The sequence below is a fragment of the Glycine soja genome, chromosome 12 (genome assembly GCF_004193775.1).
Source record: "Glycine soja cultivar W05 chromosome 12, ASM419377v2, whole genome shotgun sequence".
NCBI lineage: Eukaryota > Viridiplantae > Streptophyta > Magnoliopsida > Fabales > Fabaceae > Glycine > Glycine soja.
Genome location: NC_041013.1, coordinates 9,032,069 through 9,049,167, shown reverse-complemented (window position 1 = coordinate 9,049,167; position 17,099 = coordinate 9,032,069). Strand labels below are relative to the sequence as shown.

The 17,099-nt window shown below is 29.8% G+C and overlaps 1 protein-coding gene across 1 annotated transcript; it reads left to right on the top strand.

The window, feature by feature from the left end:
* The first annotated feature begins 13,886 nt into the window (after nt 1-13,886).
* Nucleotides 13,887-16,337, top strand: LOC114377911 (xyloglucan endotransglucosylase/hydrolase protein 9-like). The gene is made up of 4 exons (XM_028336387.1): nt 13,887-14,163; nt 14,347-14,447; nt 14,968-15,161; nt 15,728-16,337. The coding sequence occupies exons 1-4, from the start codon at nt 13,986-13,988 to the stop codon at nt 16,149-16,151; spliced, it is 897 nt and encodes a 298-aa protein (XP_028192188.1). The 5' UTR covers nt 13,887-13,985; the 3' UTR covers nt 16,152-16,337.
* Nucleotides 16,338-17,099: the final 762 nt, after the last annotated feature.

Below are 17,099 nucleotides of genomic sequence, written 5' to 3'. Positions count from 1 at the left end.
CTCTCACTGAGATGGCACTCCTGGTGACGCGTTAGGGTGTTCTAACCTTGCAAGGATACTGCAACACGTGATAAACATGAGCTTAAATGAGATTCCAAATCGGTGCACCCCCAAGGTCATAGTCATATGCCAACTCATTCATGACTTCCCCGGTTAGGTTCATTAACGTCCTTCACTTCAAAATATATATGCATAACATGATGCATGGTTCAAAGACAATATGCATGTGGTTTATTTTTGAATTCCCTTGGAGATTCCTATCCTGCAGGGATAGGTTATCCTAACATTTTTTGCAACACATACGCATGTCATGGTATATTACTTTCACATATACTCGTGGACATCATGCATTTGGTCACAATATCAATCATGGACACATTCACTCATTTACACAATAATATCTCACATCACTTTATTCATCGAATCGTAAATATAAATATCATCCATCGTACTATACTCATTATGATATCAATATTACACACTCATTTTTTCTCTTATGTTACTATGACTTTCATAGAGTATAATAATCATGTCTAGAGTTGTACTAATTCTATTAAGTTGGTTCTTATCTCATTAGAAAGATAAGACAATTATCTACAACTTCTATGTTAACCTCGAAATCCCTTTCAATAATTTAGAAACCTAAAATTACGAAGTAGACAAATTGATCGCATAATTCTGGCAACTTAACCTTTACTCACTAAAATTGCAATATCTGGAGTTATATAAATCCTTTTTGACTGAAATCAAATCCCTTAACTAAATAACATCCAGGGCTACAACTCTTATGAAGTACACAAGGTCTAATTCGATCATTTAAGTACATTTTTTGGTGTTTTAATTTATCATTTTCCATTCAAAAATCAACACGTGCATCCAACATCAATTATCAATTTGAATTTCAAGAACATCAAAATGATAAAACATCAAAACATACAAAAATCGAATTCACCCAAATCATAACAAAACAAAGTGCTTAAGGGTATTCATAACCCGTCCAAGAAAATAAGTTTGCTATAATCATAAACTTAAGATCATACAATCTATCTGTGACTCATTACCATTCATACAACAAAAGAAAAAGAGACAACTCCCCCTAACCTTAAATGAAGCAATTCATCAACAAGTAAAAGGAAGACAATATTGTGATCACTCCTAAGAATGCACTGACTCAATGACTTCGTCCACCATGATCTCTACAGTAACTCTTACTATGGCAAAAACTTGGTTGTGTTTTAACACACAATCTCAAGCTATCTAAATTCCTAAAGTTTGAAAAATCAAAGGGGAATATAAAAATATTAAATGAGGGGCTCCACGCCTAGTGCTAAGCCAACTTGATTCTTTGGTGCTTATAAGGCTTGTTGGTCTCCTCTATATAAGGGAAGAAAATTGTTCATGATGTTATTTTGTCTAATGTGGGACTTAGAGTGTTTTTCATAATTAAGTGACCTACTTTGGGCCTAATTTTCTCTAAGATAGAAGTTGATTTTGATTTCTAAGGTGTATGAATGAAATGTAGCTTTTTCAGCAAGTGTCCAACGACGCAAAAAACACCTCAAATGGATAACTATAACTCAAGATATGAAGTGATCTATCTAGAGTTGTCATCATAAAACTAACATTAAACTTTGACAACTTTTCAAGCATTTCAACTATAAAAAGTTAATCTAATACTCTTCTAACACTAAATATAATATAATAAAGATGACGACAACAAAAATAACAATAATAATATACAAAAAATACACATATGTATAAGAACACACACTCACAACACAAGTATGTGTTTAGGCAAAAGCAATAGTGTACAAATAATAATAACACACACACACACAATTTTATTTGTTAACAACTTGAGTTTATATTTGCTTATTTTTAATATTATGTGCATATGCTTTTTAATGTTATGTTTTGGTTATTTAAGGATGAATTTGTACTATAATTGCAGTAATTGCTTTAATTAATTTTTGATTGATTTATTATTATTAATCTTATACATAAGTAAAATGTGGATCGTGGGTGCCATAATGAATATATAGATACCCAATGGGTATGAGAATGAGGACTAAAATTATTATTCACACAAGTAAAAAATTAAATACGAATATTATTTTTAAATACAGGTATGAGATCATATATTATAGAACCCTACCCAATGTGATCCCTGCATTTTTAGTACGTAGAGAGTACTCATAAAATTTCTTTGAGGTCGAGGATTCAAGAAAGAAAGAAAGAAAAAGGCAAGGGAGCAAGTAGCTACAACCAAAAATCTTAATTGACCATTTGCTTCTCAATCGCCATTCATTTGTGTCCGTGACTAATGATAGAGTTTGCTTCGACTCTAGTATTTATATATATGTCATGAGGTGTATAATGTTCATGATAGTGTGGTGATCTCTTTTAAAATATTTATATATGACTTCTACTTTGGGATTCAGCCTTCATATTTCAAGACTTAGTGTATGTTTGTATTTTTTTATATCTGTCAACTAATGTAATGCCTTTGGACAATTGATTATATCCCTTTTAATGTTATATCATTTTATATTTCATGGTTTATTCACTTGCGTCGAATTATTATTTTTTAATATATCTAGTTGTTTGTAATGTTTTCCGTTTGAGGAAAAGAAAAATTTGCAAACTATTTTATTAGTGATAAACTTAAGGATTTTCACAGATTATTGTATTAGCACAAGTTTCAAGTTAGTTTAATTAATGTAACATCACAATATGTTACAATAAGGAAGTATACTCGTGCTAATCTTCTATAGTCTTCTATGATGATTATACCATGCCAAGATTTTAAGTACTTGTAAAACAAAATAAATCTATGCGCAACAACTTAAGTGGTTTAGAAGAAGAAACATTCATTTAAAAAATAACACTATTTTTGGAATGAAAAGAATTTTTAATTTGTTCCATATTTTAACAAACCACACAAATAATATCCATTTTGTGAAAGATCTTGACCAGTTCTATGCAAGATCGTGTTTGAAAAGTTTTTCATGTCAAGTATATTTTCATTGTCTTTTGAAAACAAGCATGCTCTAAATTGATTATTTAGTTCATTGAGTCAATATTGTAAAGATGGTAACATGTTTTAGTAGTGAAAAAAGCTTTATGTCATCATATTATCTCAATTGTTAGTCAAAATGAAACCTTATGTTTACTATTACAAACTTCTTTTACAGTGGAATCACTAAAAAAATGTGTGATTTGTGACCATAATTTTAAAAGTTAGATTGAATCGGGCAATCCAACAAGTCGAACCAGGAATTAATGGTCTGGTCGATTTGAGTCTTATATTGGATTAGTCATGTCTTTAACTCGAATCGACCCAGTTTGACATGAGTAGTTTTATGATTGAACAAATGAATTGGTTCTATAGTCATTTTCAACTATATAATCTCATACCAACACATCTTTTTAATTTCTCTCATTTCGGTGTGCAATCGCCCAAGATGTTACATGCTCATTAGCTTTCATTTAGTTTGTCTCTAAACCACATTATACTAGGGAAAATGTATCTTCTGATACCATTTGTAAATTGTAACAACCCTGAGAACTTATATGTTGGTTTACGAGGACACTCATTGATTCTAAAAGTAGTTGGACATTACAAGTGATATCAAAATTAGTTGTCGATGTCTCGAAAAGAACTACCTACGAAGAATTATGATCAATGAGGAATTTGAGAGAAGTGTCATAGAGTGTGAGCGGTTGAGACATTGGCTTTTAGGGACATTATAAGTGGTATTAGAGTTGGTCATCGACATCTCAAAAAGAACACCTATAGAGGGTTTGACTAATGAGAAAGTCGAGTAAAGTGTTCTAGAGTGAGTGGTTGAGATTCAAGAGTGTGACATTTAACATCAGCTAAGACTTCAACTTTACTAAACTTTAGGTTTAAAAAATGTCATTTTTAGCTTTCATTAGAATATTGTTTTCCTTTTAGTTGACGATATTCTCATATTTTAACTCCACATCTTTGGAAATATGTTCACTTTCTTTTTCAATTATGAGACCTCATTAAAAAGAATATTATAGTCACTTAAAAGAAACTTGTGAATGGAGAAAATGTGATTAAAAAAATCGTACTAAAAAAAGCTTATCAAATTTTTCAAAAAAAACTAGAAATTTGAAAAGGATAGATATTTTGTATAAATACCATGATGACAAAATAAAACTCAAGAAATTCACAATCATCTTGTAGTTTAGAGAATTTAAAAGTTACCTCTATGGGAGTTCATCTCAAAATGTATCATGAGACATATGTGCACAACTTTAGATAATTGTTTGATAAATTATTTTATTATCTAATAGATGTAGTTTAATTGACAACAAATTCTTTCCTTGACACACATTGTTGGTTGTTGGGTAAAAAAGTTGGGGCATAGCTTTTATTGCAGGCTTGTTTGTCGTGTCTCTTTGGATTTGTAAGGAAGGACTTGGGTTTTCGCATAATATATTTTTGGAGATGGGTAAAACATTTTAAGGATGTGTTTGATTGAGGGGAAAATGAGATAAATAAATAAAAATTGTGTAGATTTCATGTAATCCTAAACTTATTACCCTATATTTTAATTTAAAAATTTATCTTCTAATTCTATTTTTTCTATTTTCATCATTTTAACCGAACACATCATAATGTGACTAGGCCTTTAGTCCTTGATCGAGAAATAATTCATAATCGACTCAAAACATCAAACTTTATAATAAATATTGATGATTACTAAAAAAAATTGTTGTATTAATTCTGTCATGCGGCAACTGCACCTTTTTTTTATAGCCTCGTAATGAATTATCATTTCTCTATCACCTTTTTAATAGCCTCATAAGGATTATCATTTCTCTATTAGTCCCCTCCCTTATTTTCTAAATTATTTAGAAACTACTCCATTAGATTTTTTTCCTTTTTAAAAATCCGTTTACATTTGGAAAATATTTTTATTTTGTTTTATTTTCTTATTCAAAAGTGTAATATAACATTAATTATTTTTTAATTATATATGTATTTTTACGTAATCCTTAAATATGTAATATATTTATTATAAATAAGAGAAAAATAATAAAAAAAGTCATATAATGAAATCAAATTAATTTTAACAAAATTGGTTATATTTAATATATTTTATAATTTATATAATATTCTTTTATGTGAACAACTAAAAAAAAGGCTTGATTGTAAATTTAATCTCCCAGTTTATCTCAAATTTTAAATTTGACCCCTCTATAATTTAATTTGAGTCTCTTATTTTTTATTTTTTTGCAAATTTTGTAATTTTAATCTCTAAACCCAAAATTGGACGTTAATAACATTGGCCAGGATGTGTTGCGTTTTGAGGGAACGATATTTTGGTGAATGCTTTTAACCATATGTGGTAATTTTTATTTTACTCAAGAATCTTGGCATGTTGCAGCTTCCATTCATCTCTCTAAGTCTTTCAGTTTTCCATTTTTGTGCTCTATTTCTTTGTCCTAGTCTCACCTTCTTCCATTTTAGGTATGCCAGAAATCCCTCCAGCTTGACGGGCAGAATGGAAGAGATTGCATGAAGGAAGTGTGTTTTTGGATGATCAAATGATGCCTAAGAGATGTTGGGTATTTGGGGGTTTATTGCCATTAGAGGGTAATTTTTTTCCTGTTTTTTTTCGTATGATTCATTTTCAAATTATTTCTGAAAGCGATAATCTGGTGTTACAAGTGAAAAATTGTAATATCTATTATGATTTATAATTTTTTTAATTGAAATCGTGAATAATTTTATAATTTCAATTTAATTTTTTTATTTGCAACTTCAAAGTCGTAAGTTATTTTTATTTTATTTTACAACTTTAAAATTGTAATATTTTTTTATTTTTTATTTTTTTAATGCATTACGACTCTAAAGTTCTAATGCTTTTTCTTTACCCTATTTTATTTTCTTTTATTTTCAATTTTATTAAAATTGTTAATAATTTTATTTATTTAATTATTAAATAAATATTTTTAATTTTAGTTGTTATTATTTTTAGTTAATATGCTGTATATTTTATGATTTTATTTAATATTTTATATATTTTATAATGTTTTTTATTTAAAATATATTATATTTATTTAATATTGTTTTATTTAATATATTTTTTATATTTAAAATTTAGATAATCTTTTAATAATGTTATTGAATTTTATTTTTTAAAATGAAATAAAAAAGTAACTTAATGGCATGTAATATATATTTTTTTGAATATTTGTTTTATTTTAAATACTTAAATTTTAAAAACTAAAATTTGAAACCAAATATTAAATTATTTTTTTTACTAATATTAAGTTATATTTTATGTAAAGGTAATAAATCCGATATTTGGAGGTTGTGAAGGTTGAGCGTTGGAAAAAAAAAAGGGTTGTGCAAGGGCAGGGGTTGTTGCCGTGTGAAGGCCAGGGAATTCTCTATACTTTTACCAAAAGGATTAGGGATTTTGTGAGAATGTTTTACCCGGAAGAAGGTTTTGGGATTCATGTAAAATAAAAATTACCATACAAATGATTAAAAGTATGTACTAAAATATCGTCTACTTAAATCACGATTAACATTTATAAGTAATCGTTAATGTTCAATTTCAAACTTAGAGATTAAAACTACAGGATTACAATAAAATAAAAAACTTAAATGGTAAATTAAATTATAAGAAAATCAAATTTGAAATTAAGAAAAATAAAAGAACTAAATTTATACATATTTTACACGTCCATAGGAATAAGGCTAAAAATACAAAAGTGATGGCATTCACTTCAAGGCCTGATAATCTTCTGCAGAAGAAACCAAATGAAATTATGCAAAGCTGGCGTGGTTGAGAGAGATAAGGCCGTACACAATACAGCAGTGAATGCTGAAAAAAGGGTAGCCTATTCCCACAAGTAAAAAACTGAGTCTCTCACGCTCATGTCACGTAAGATTGCAAAAAATGTGGGATTCATTGCGTACTTGTTTCGTATCATTACATCACAGTAATAATTTCACCCCTGTTCTTCTCAGTTCTCACCTCCCCACACTTTCACAAACTAGCTAACACTCATATGCTACAAGAAAAATCATCAATGCCAGATTGGATTGATGGTGAAATCACCTGGTACTTGACTAATCACTATTCTCAATTCTTTCTTTTCTTTTCCTCTTTAAATAAAAAACTGAGCTAAAATTTTTGTAAATGAGTGCATATTTGAAAATTAGATAAAAAATTACTTTTACAAAACATTAAGACTCTTGTTTTAGTTTTATTTTTATCTGTTTTAAAATATGTGTTTCAATAATTTCAAATTTCAACTGCAAATAAAAAAGATATTAAGTACACAGTTTTTCTCTCTCGGAAATTGAAATTAGAAGGTGTCATTACATTATTAGTTAAAATTAAAAAATATTACTTATTGCTATCATTTTAGTTTCTAAATATACCTTAATATTATCATTTATGCTTTTTTTTAATTTTAAATTAATGTGATTGTTGATTAACTCATTCAAGAATTTTATTTTTTCTTTTAACTTCACTTCAATAACTAATGTTTACTGCATCTTTCACGTTTATGGATTAAAACGATTGTTTATTCATTTGTAATCTGTAAATATCTGTCATTATTTGGCACTAATTGCGTTGTATGAGAAGATAGATAATTTGCATTTGCATTGTTTTCAAGACAATGAATCCTTATGAATTTTGACAGAGCCACTTGAAATCAGGTAAAAAGTGTTATGTTTATTTCTTTTTATCTGTTGGTTAAGTTTATTTTATAGAAATTAAAAAAAATAATTTTTTTTATTCTGATAAAAATAATTTGTTTAACTTCACAATAAATACAAGGTAAATTATTAAGATAGGGAAACAAATAAAAGTACAGTAGTAATTGATGAAAGAGTAATAAATGTGATTTTGAATTTTTTTCAAATAATAAATAAATAAAAATAAAAATTCTCCAAAAATCAAATAAAAAAAAAAAAAACTAACGGAGATGGAAGTAATTTGCACTGGAAACGGAATTGCGGAACGCTGAATGCATAAATATCAAGCTTGGAGCAGTTTGCAGAGTTTTACAGCTGGACTGAAACTCTTGCAAGTTTTTTACATTAATAAAGTGAACGTTATACTTTCTGGATTTGCGCAACTCCCGGCTTTCTCTGTCTCATCATGAAAATGGCCTCAACTACGCTCCGTACAATTATGGTACAATACGGCCATAGCAGAAGCACATGCTCACTTACGTATCTAATGTGGTGTATAGTAATATAGTAATATCTTATAAATGCTTTTTATAACATATTTTTAGAATTAAACATATTTTTAATTTCTCCAAATAAAACAATGTTTGTTTCTAATCTATCAAAAATATCAATACCTAGTTGGTCCAATAGTATATTGTTTAAAAACATTTTAAAAATAAAGAAATCGTGGTCTCGTAATGTGAACAACAAATGGTAGATGTTTATTACCACAAAACAAGAAAGGATTAGTGAAAGCGTGATCCCAAGATTAGAACCAGCTCTCATATCATCTTAGAATTCATTTTAATCTTCATCTTAATCTTAAGACTAATTAACATTAAGTGAAGTTGTCTAACACGTATGAGTTGTACTCCAAGAAATGAGACAACTAATGTGAGACTTAGGTATTTTTTAACAATTTTTTTTTTTAAAAATAACTTTCTCAAACATGATCTTATGTAATATGTTTTCTTTTTTAAAAAAAGAATTTGGTTCAATTTGAATATAGAATTCGCGTGGAACCATATCTGCCAATACCATAGTGGAACAAAAAAATAAAATCAGAATTAACAAAACAAAAAATGTGAAGTTGCATTTTTATATTGGTAAAGGGGAGGAACTGTTGAATAATGAAGATGGGTTGGAGTTTGGGGGACAGTATTAAATTAAATAATAATAAAAAAAAACAGGGGGGACAGTATTTTTGGATTAAAAAATTGAGGCAAAATATGGTTTTTCTGAAATCTTCAGTCTGCCAATCGCACTTACCCATCCCCGATAGGTCACCTTTTTTAAAGATTCTTATTCATCTATACTTCTGTATTTTTTCTGTTACATTTTGAACTTCTAATTATTTTTAATTAATTTATACTTATTATCTTAATTAAATTAAAATTTTAATTATTATTTTTTTTAAATTTATACTTTTGTAAATGTTTTTAAAGTATAATGAGAGAAATTATTGATAAAATAAAATGATTATTTAATCAAACACAGCAATTAATTTGTCAATATTGGAAGTATTTATTGACTTTAATTTTTTAACACAAATTTTAATGATAATATGTATTTATAAAAATTTATACACGTTATTTTATATTGATTGTTTTTCTAAACAGATTATAATTAATTTGCAGTTATCTGTTTTCTTGTTATTTATATGATTTAAAATATATATAAAGAGAAACAACATAAAAAGTAAAAAGAATAAAAAAATAAATATACTAAAGTCTTAAATTTTAAAAATTATTTTTAATTTTATTTATTTATTTTTCCTTTTTAACCATTTTAAAACCTCTATCTGTTTCGTCTCACTCTTGTCACGTGCTTAGGGGACACATATCTCAATGCAAAATTTAAAAATGTGGTAAATGAGAGAGAATGAGTGAATTGCAACTCATCCTAGACAATATCAAGACTTGTTTTTATAAAAGAAAAAAAGCGTAAATAAAGAAAAATGATTAAGTGAATATTTAATAATTAATTACTTTTTAAAAAATAATCTGAATCTAATGCGCACGAATAATTTATTTACTACAGTACTTTTGAAGTGCATAGGTAATCCTCTTGCACGTGCAATTGGGAGAGAATTGATGTACGAATATTATTATCGTTATACGAGTTTATGACATTATCATCATATCATATAGGATGAATATTTTAAGGTTAAAATAGTTTTTTTTTTAATTTTTATTTTTGAATTTAATTTGATGATTTAAATTTTAAAAATAATTCAATTTAATTTTATTGTCTAAATTAAATTGATGAGGTTAGATAATATTCATCTTATAACAATTTAAAATCATTAAATATAAATAATCACAAAAGGTTATTTTTTGACATAGTTAAATCCAATTTGAAAACAAAAAAGAATCGAATTAAATCAATTTAAAAATTTAGAAGATGAAAATAAATTAATAACCAAAAACTAATTTAACTACAACGTATATATTTAAAATAAGGGATCCGTTGAGTAAGTGCGTTCGGACACTCCAGCTGGAAACGCCGTCCGCAATAGCAAGATCGAGACACAAACAAAAGCTGATAGTGAGCAGAACCGCTAGCCATATACTGATATGCTACTACTAGTGCTTTTTAACCACTACGTTGTTCATAGTATTTTATACTAGTACTACTACTCTATTATTATTTTCTTTATATTATTCAATTACAATAATTTTATTAATTTTTATGATGATTATTTAAAATTTATATAACCAATTATTCTAATTAATTAATTTATTAAAATCTTCGCAAAAAAATTCTTGTTTAACTTGTAAATAAAGTTATATAATATGATAAAATATACAATAAAACTCTATTACAAATTATATTTTCTGAATAAACTAATTTTATAATTTGTCTAGTAAATGTTCAAAGAATAAACGAAATAAGAGGAAGAGAAATTAGTAAAGTGAAAATGTTTCTTTATTTAATATGAGAGAAATATGTGAGGAAGTATCACTTCTTATTCTATTATTTTTAATAAGTATGCAATTAGGTATAAAAAGAAATTTGTTTTCTTTTTCTTCACTTTTTTCATATTTTTTCATTATTTTATTTTTCTAAATTATTTATTCATATTTTCCCTTTTTATTTCGTTCCTCATATGACACAGATCATTAACGTGAGTCATAAGTGATGATACCTAATTTATGCCAATAAAGATAGAGTCCAGTAGAAAGCATTTATACAATTTACATCTGTAGAAATGCATTCCAATACCGTACATGACAATTATCAACATTTTTATATCTTAAAAAAGTTATACTAGCTGGAACAAGGAATATGCCCCAAGATTGTAAGACACGCACGCATATGTGCTTCTAACTAGGCAGGAAGGATCCAACCATAAGCAGTGGCGGAGCCAGAAAAATTATAAAGCCTGGGCAAAAATTTAAAGATAGCAAATTCACATTGTATATAATATGTAAATAGTAATCAATCAAAATAAAAGAAACTCGTCATTTTGTCAACAAAAATATAGTTTAAAATAAAAGAGATAAACATAATTTTACAATAGCGGGTTAAATAAAATTACGAGGCAAGTGTCCTTTCCGAGACTTCTTTGCGGTAATGTTCGAATAATATCAATATCATCAAGTGACTTGAATATCTCCCGCTCGGTGTAACATACCATCAAGTCATTGAACCACACATCGTTGATCTTATTGCGCAATTTAGACTTGATAATCTTCATTGCTGAAAAAGCTCTTTCAACGGATGCTGTCGACACCGGGAATATCAAAGCTAGCTCAATAAGTTTATAAACCAATGGAAATACCAAATGTTTCTCAGTTTGAACCATCTTCATAGCCAAACTTTGAACATCTTCACAAGTGGAAAAAGAAGCATTTCTTCTCACTTGAAGCACATAAGTTTCAAGTTGATCCCTAATTGTTCCTCGGTCATCATCAGAAAAGTCTGCATGATAAATATCAGCAAGACGAGCAAGCTTATCAACATCAAACTTGGAGAAAGAGTTCTTGGGGTCAAGACATGAGAAGCAATCAAGTATAATGTTACTTCCTTCACTAAAGCGGTGATCCATCTCCACACATATTTTATCAATAGCAACATAAAAAATCTCTGCACGGTAATGATGAAGATTAGTGATAGTCCTCCCTTCTGCTCTTGAACGACCCCAAACTGGTATTTCTCGAGATAATATCATTTACTTTATCTATTTTGAAACACGTGATTAAATTAGGGAATATCATTTTAAATAATTAAATTAGCCCTAAAATGACTAAATTTTGTATGTTCGCTTTAATATGTTTTACAAAAATAATCAATTTGTTATCAATTTTAAGAAAGTTTAGGGAAAATAATTAATTACTCAAATTTATTAATTGCCAAACATATCATGTCTCTTATATGTTTATAGTTGATCAACAATGGAGGCACGCGCGGAATCTGAAAACAAACACCACTGATTTCCAAAAAGAAAAGAAAAAACCACAAAAAATACAAGAATGAAAAAGGAACTGGATGTGGCAAAGTGCAAGGAATCTAGAACAAGCATCATATTACAAAATAACCAGGGAAGGTACGGGCTTGTCAACTCCAAAGGATGAAGTTTCAAAAGTTGATATCTTGTTTTCAAAATCATTTCCTTTTTGCCCAATTCGCTTAAAAAATATCTAACGAGGATATGGCTCGGTGGCCCCGGAGCCTGGGCAATTGCCCAGGGTAGCCGGGCCTTAAAACCGCCGTTGACCATAAGTGAGTTCTGATGTAAATTTTAATTATTATTTTTTTTTTTACTTTAAACATGCTAAGTTTTTTTTTATTAATGTGTGATTATTTTTTAACATATTAAGTCTTTTTTTATCTTACAAATAGTAATTAATTATTTTTTAATAGATCCAAAACGTGAGTTATCTAATTGCTTTATTTTTGGAGGCGAGTGTTGTCTACTACCTATGCATGCGACGATGGCATGAATAGTTAGAATTGAAGGAGAAGCTTGCGATGCATGGCAGAGCTTTTCAAACTTGTACTAGCAATGACAGCTGGATTGCCACGCTCACCTTCTTTATCCATCCAACACCAGCACCACATCATTTTTATTGCACCATGTTTGCCATAACCATACATTGTGTACGATTGCCTCTACTCTCTAGCACATTTATGATAATTAAATACATTTCCATTTCCATTTCAGATCTTCACTTCTCCTGTCCTTCTGTTAATTAAAAACTTTCACATTAGTCTCATTTGTTAGCAATAATACCATCCTAAAAATTTGTGTTAATTAAAGTAATGTTTTTGTTATAGACTATATAAGTTAGTATTTCTTTTTATGAAAGATAATTTTATTTGATTCTAGTAAAATTGACTATTTCACCTAAAACTTAAATTCCATATTAATATTATTAAACTCATAAATCAACTTATACAAGACGTGTTTGATTTGTAGTTAAAATTACTTTGACGCATATTTTAATGTAGATTTAACCGATGAAAAAAATAAAAACAAAAATAAAATTTTGATTCTTTTATAAAAGTAAAAATACTTTTGTCTCAAAAAGTTATTTTTTTATTTGATTTTTAAATAAGCTCATGAGTTATTTCAACAGGATTTTAAATTTAAATCTTAGGTGAATTGTATTAAATACATAAAAAAAACTTTATAGACTATAATGCTTGAAATGAAAACTTTTTCATGGTGATCAAGATAGCATCTTATAAACCCAAGTATAATTGTCTCCGACCAACCAAAGATACAGATGTTCTCAAAATAATAAAAAAAGGAATTGGAGACTAATAATTAAATTCAAATTGATTAGTTGTTAAAATATGTGTAATGTTTAGGTAAATTATTAAGTAAAATATGTTAAAAAGTAGTAAGAATAAACAAAGTTTTGAATTTGATTAAGAAAATATCTGACATAGCGGTCCCTTCTCCTAATCGTAGAGTTGTTCTGACACTATAGTGGGTGCCCAGTGGAGCTCTCGAGTGAACAGCTTTGGCCAGCTGTTACTGGGCACAGTAACGGCACCATTTGTCAAGCACCACATCATCTTTCAATGTCCTTTTTTTTGGTATTTGAAATCCTTCCTGGCAGCTGATGTGTACCTTGTGATGGATGGGAATATCACAAGCCACTTTCAAACACATTTTTCGCTATAAAAGCTCCTTAGGACACCACTCTCTTCTCCACTACTCGGCGTTTTCAGAGTAGAACCTTCACTCTGCTCTCACCCTTATTCCTCTCTTTCCTTTCTTTCTTCTGCTACAAAAATCATGTCTGGGTCCTTGGGATTCTTCTTTGGGGGTCTTACGTTGTTGTTGTTGGTCGGGGTGGCTAATGCTGTGGCCAACACTTCCAACAAATTTGATCAACTCTTCCAACCAAGCTGGGCTTTTGACCACTTCATTCATGAAGGGGATCTCCTCAAACTCAAACTAGACAATTTTTCCGGTAAACCACCATTTTTTGTTGTCTTTTTTCCACCCTCAAATCTTATCACCAGACTTTTTTAGTCATGATCTTTGACCCCCTCCAATGAGAAATCTATTAATGACATTATGATGTTTTCTCTTATTGTGATATTGCTTATTTTGTGTTGGTAACCGATATTAATATTAACTTGGACATTTTCAGGCGCTGGTTTTACTTCCAAGAGCAAGTATATGTTTGGGAAAGTCACCATCCAGCTTAAGCTTGTGGAAGGTGACTCTGCTGGAACAGTCACTGCTTTCTATGTAAGTCAACAAATTTCATTCTTAATTCAATTTTTTAGTTTATTCATTCTCTTAATCTTTAATTAAATGCTTGTCATTATAACAATAATCAATTAAATATAGATACTAACTTTGGCATGTGTATGTGGCGTTAACCGTTCATTCATTACTCATCTATGGAGATGCTCTACCTTTGGGACCCCATTGAATGCATACAATTTAAATCGATGTATAACTACATTTCCCTAAGTGCAAAACGTTTTTTCCTCTTTTATGTTTTGGAATCCATGTGAAGATTATTAACACAGCTATTACCCTCGTGATTTACTTTAGATCCAACTAATATTCGCATTTATTAATTTTTGTCCCCAACTTTCCAATCTACGAACCAATGCCTGGTTAAATTCCGTTGTTGGAAATTTATTTTCACCATGATCATCCTGTTATTCTGTGGTTGAATTGAATTTTTTTTTGTTTTTTGTGATTCAATTATTGCGGAATCTAAATGAGTTTGACACGGTGATTAATTGATGTGACGTAGATGTCATCGGACGGTCCAAACCACAACGAGTTTGATTTTGAGTTTCTAGGCAACACCACGGGGGAACCATACTCTGTCCAAACCAATGTGTATGTAAACGGAGTGGGCAACAGGGAGCAAAGGCTCAACCTTTGGTTCGACCCCACCAAGGATTTTCACTCATACTCTATCTTCTGGAATCAACGTCAAGTTGTGTAAGCACCCATTCCCCTTCTTAATTGATGCATTAAAGTTAAAGTATTTAATGTAATTATGTAACTTTTATAGTGTTATTTTAAAATTAAAAAGCGATGAAGTTCAATTACAATAAATTGACTAGAGAGGGAATAGTGCTGCACAATGGGTCTGAATAAAGCTGTAAAATTGCCTGCTTTTTTCCCTATGGTGGTTGAGCTATCATAGACTTGGGTTTCACAAAATCAAAACCCATGGAAAAGGAAATGGAATCTTGGACAATTCATGGGTCTTCAGCATAATATGTAGGTACATTTGTTTGTGTTACCATGCCGATCATTTAAATTTTGCATGCAGTACACATCACAAGTTGCAAGACTTTTTAATTGTACTATAAAATAAAACTTGAATCCAAGGTTTTAAATATTGGACTGCCGTGGCAAACACTGTCCCAATTTGCGTTAGAAAACCTTGATGTCACGGTCCACGTTAAGATGCAAACTGTTTTTTTAAAACCTTATTTAAATCAAATTCAACACAATTGATTTGATTATAATGTTGTATATGTTTTTTTTTATGTGATCAGATTTTTGGTGGATGAAACGCCAATAAGGGTGCACACGAACATGGAGCACAAGGGAATTCCATTTCCTAAGGACCAACCCATGGGTGTGTACAGTTCATTATGGAATGCTGATGATTGGGCCACGCAGGGTGGTCGTGTGAAAACAGATTGGAGCCACGCACCCTTCATTGCCACATACAAGAACTTCGAGATAAATGCGTGTGAGTGTCCCGTGTCAGTGGCTGCAATGGATAATGCTAAGAAGTGCACCAGCAGTGAGGGGAATAAGTATTGGTGGGATGAGCCTAATTTGGCTGAACTCAACTTGCACCAGAGCCACCAGCTTATGTGGGTTAGGGCAAGGCACATTTTCTATGACTATTGCACTGACACTGCTAGGTTCCCAGTCACGCCTGCTGAGTGTGTCCATCACCGTCACACCTGAGCAGACTTAGTGATTAGTCTAAACTTTATTTTGTTATAACTTATGGGAAGTTATGAAAATAGGATTGGGGCATAAGAAAAAAATGGTGGGTGGTGAACAAAGTTGTGGAACATGTCCTTCATGTTTCTGATTGTAATATATATTGCCACAACATTAATGTGAATTGTTGGTTTTTCTTCTTGTACATTCGAATTATCTTATTTTAAGTTATGAATTCTCAGATGGAATAGAATATGTAGTAGGGTGACAAGTCTAATGGATAAATCTTTAGATAGGTACCTAAAATATATTGCCACAGCGTACTGGATAATTTATCGTAAGTAATGACGGATGAAATCCTGGACACAATTGAATATTAAGTGGGGTTACAAGTCTAATGGATAAATCTTTAGATAGTCCCTGAAATATATTGGCAAAGCATAACGTGAATTAATAGTTTTTAATTTATCTTAATTTATATAAGTTCTGTCAAGAGAATTCCTTGATGGAGTAGAATAATAAGAGTGGGGGACAAGTCTAATATGTATAAATTTAATCTCCAGGGTAGTCCCTAGAATATGTGATGTGAATTTAAATTTAATTTTACTTGTGCGGTGAGACAGGGAATATTGATTGCATGTATTTTCTGCAATTCCTACTACATTAGATTTATTGATGGTTGGAGTGGCTTGCTTACTTCAATGAATCCACATTGGCATCGACTTGGCAATGGGACCACAAGCTTCACGGGTTGATTGCCTTAGGGTTAGGGGGGACCAAGAGGGGAAAAAATAGCGTTTGATAATGGGGAAGTAGGGAATGGAGACATAGAGGCAAACAAATAATTTGATACATTGTGGGCCAAAAAAATTTAAGGTTTGAGGACTTTTCTTTGTGGGGTAATGCCCGTATTTTGCAACCGTTTCTCTTTGAGAAAGTTCTCAATTTTGTGCCACCATTTTTCATAAA

Excerpts from the sequence above, each read along its gene's own strand:
- LOC114377911 (XM_028336387.1), top strand. The coding sequence starts at position 13,986 with ATGTCTGGGTCCTTGGGATTCTTCTTTGGGGGTCTTACGTTGTTGTTG. Across the intron at positions 14,164-14,346 it reads CAAACTAGACAATTTTTCCG|GCGCTGGTTTTACTTCCAAG; the intron begins GTAAACCACCAT and ends GGACATTTTCAG. Across the intron at positions 15,162-15,727 it reads TGGAATCAACGTCAAGTTGT|ATTTTTGGTGGATGAAACGC; the intron begins GTAAGCACCCAT and ends TTATGTGATCAG.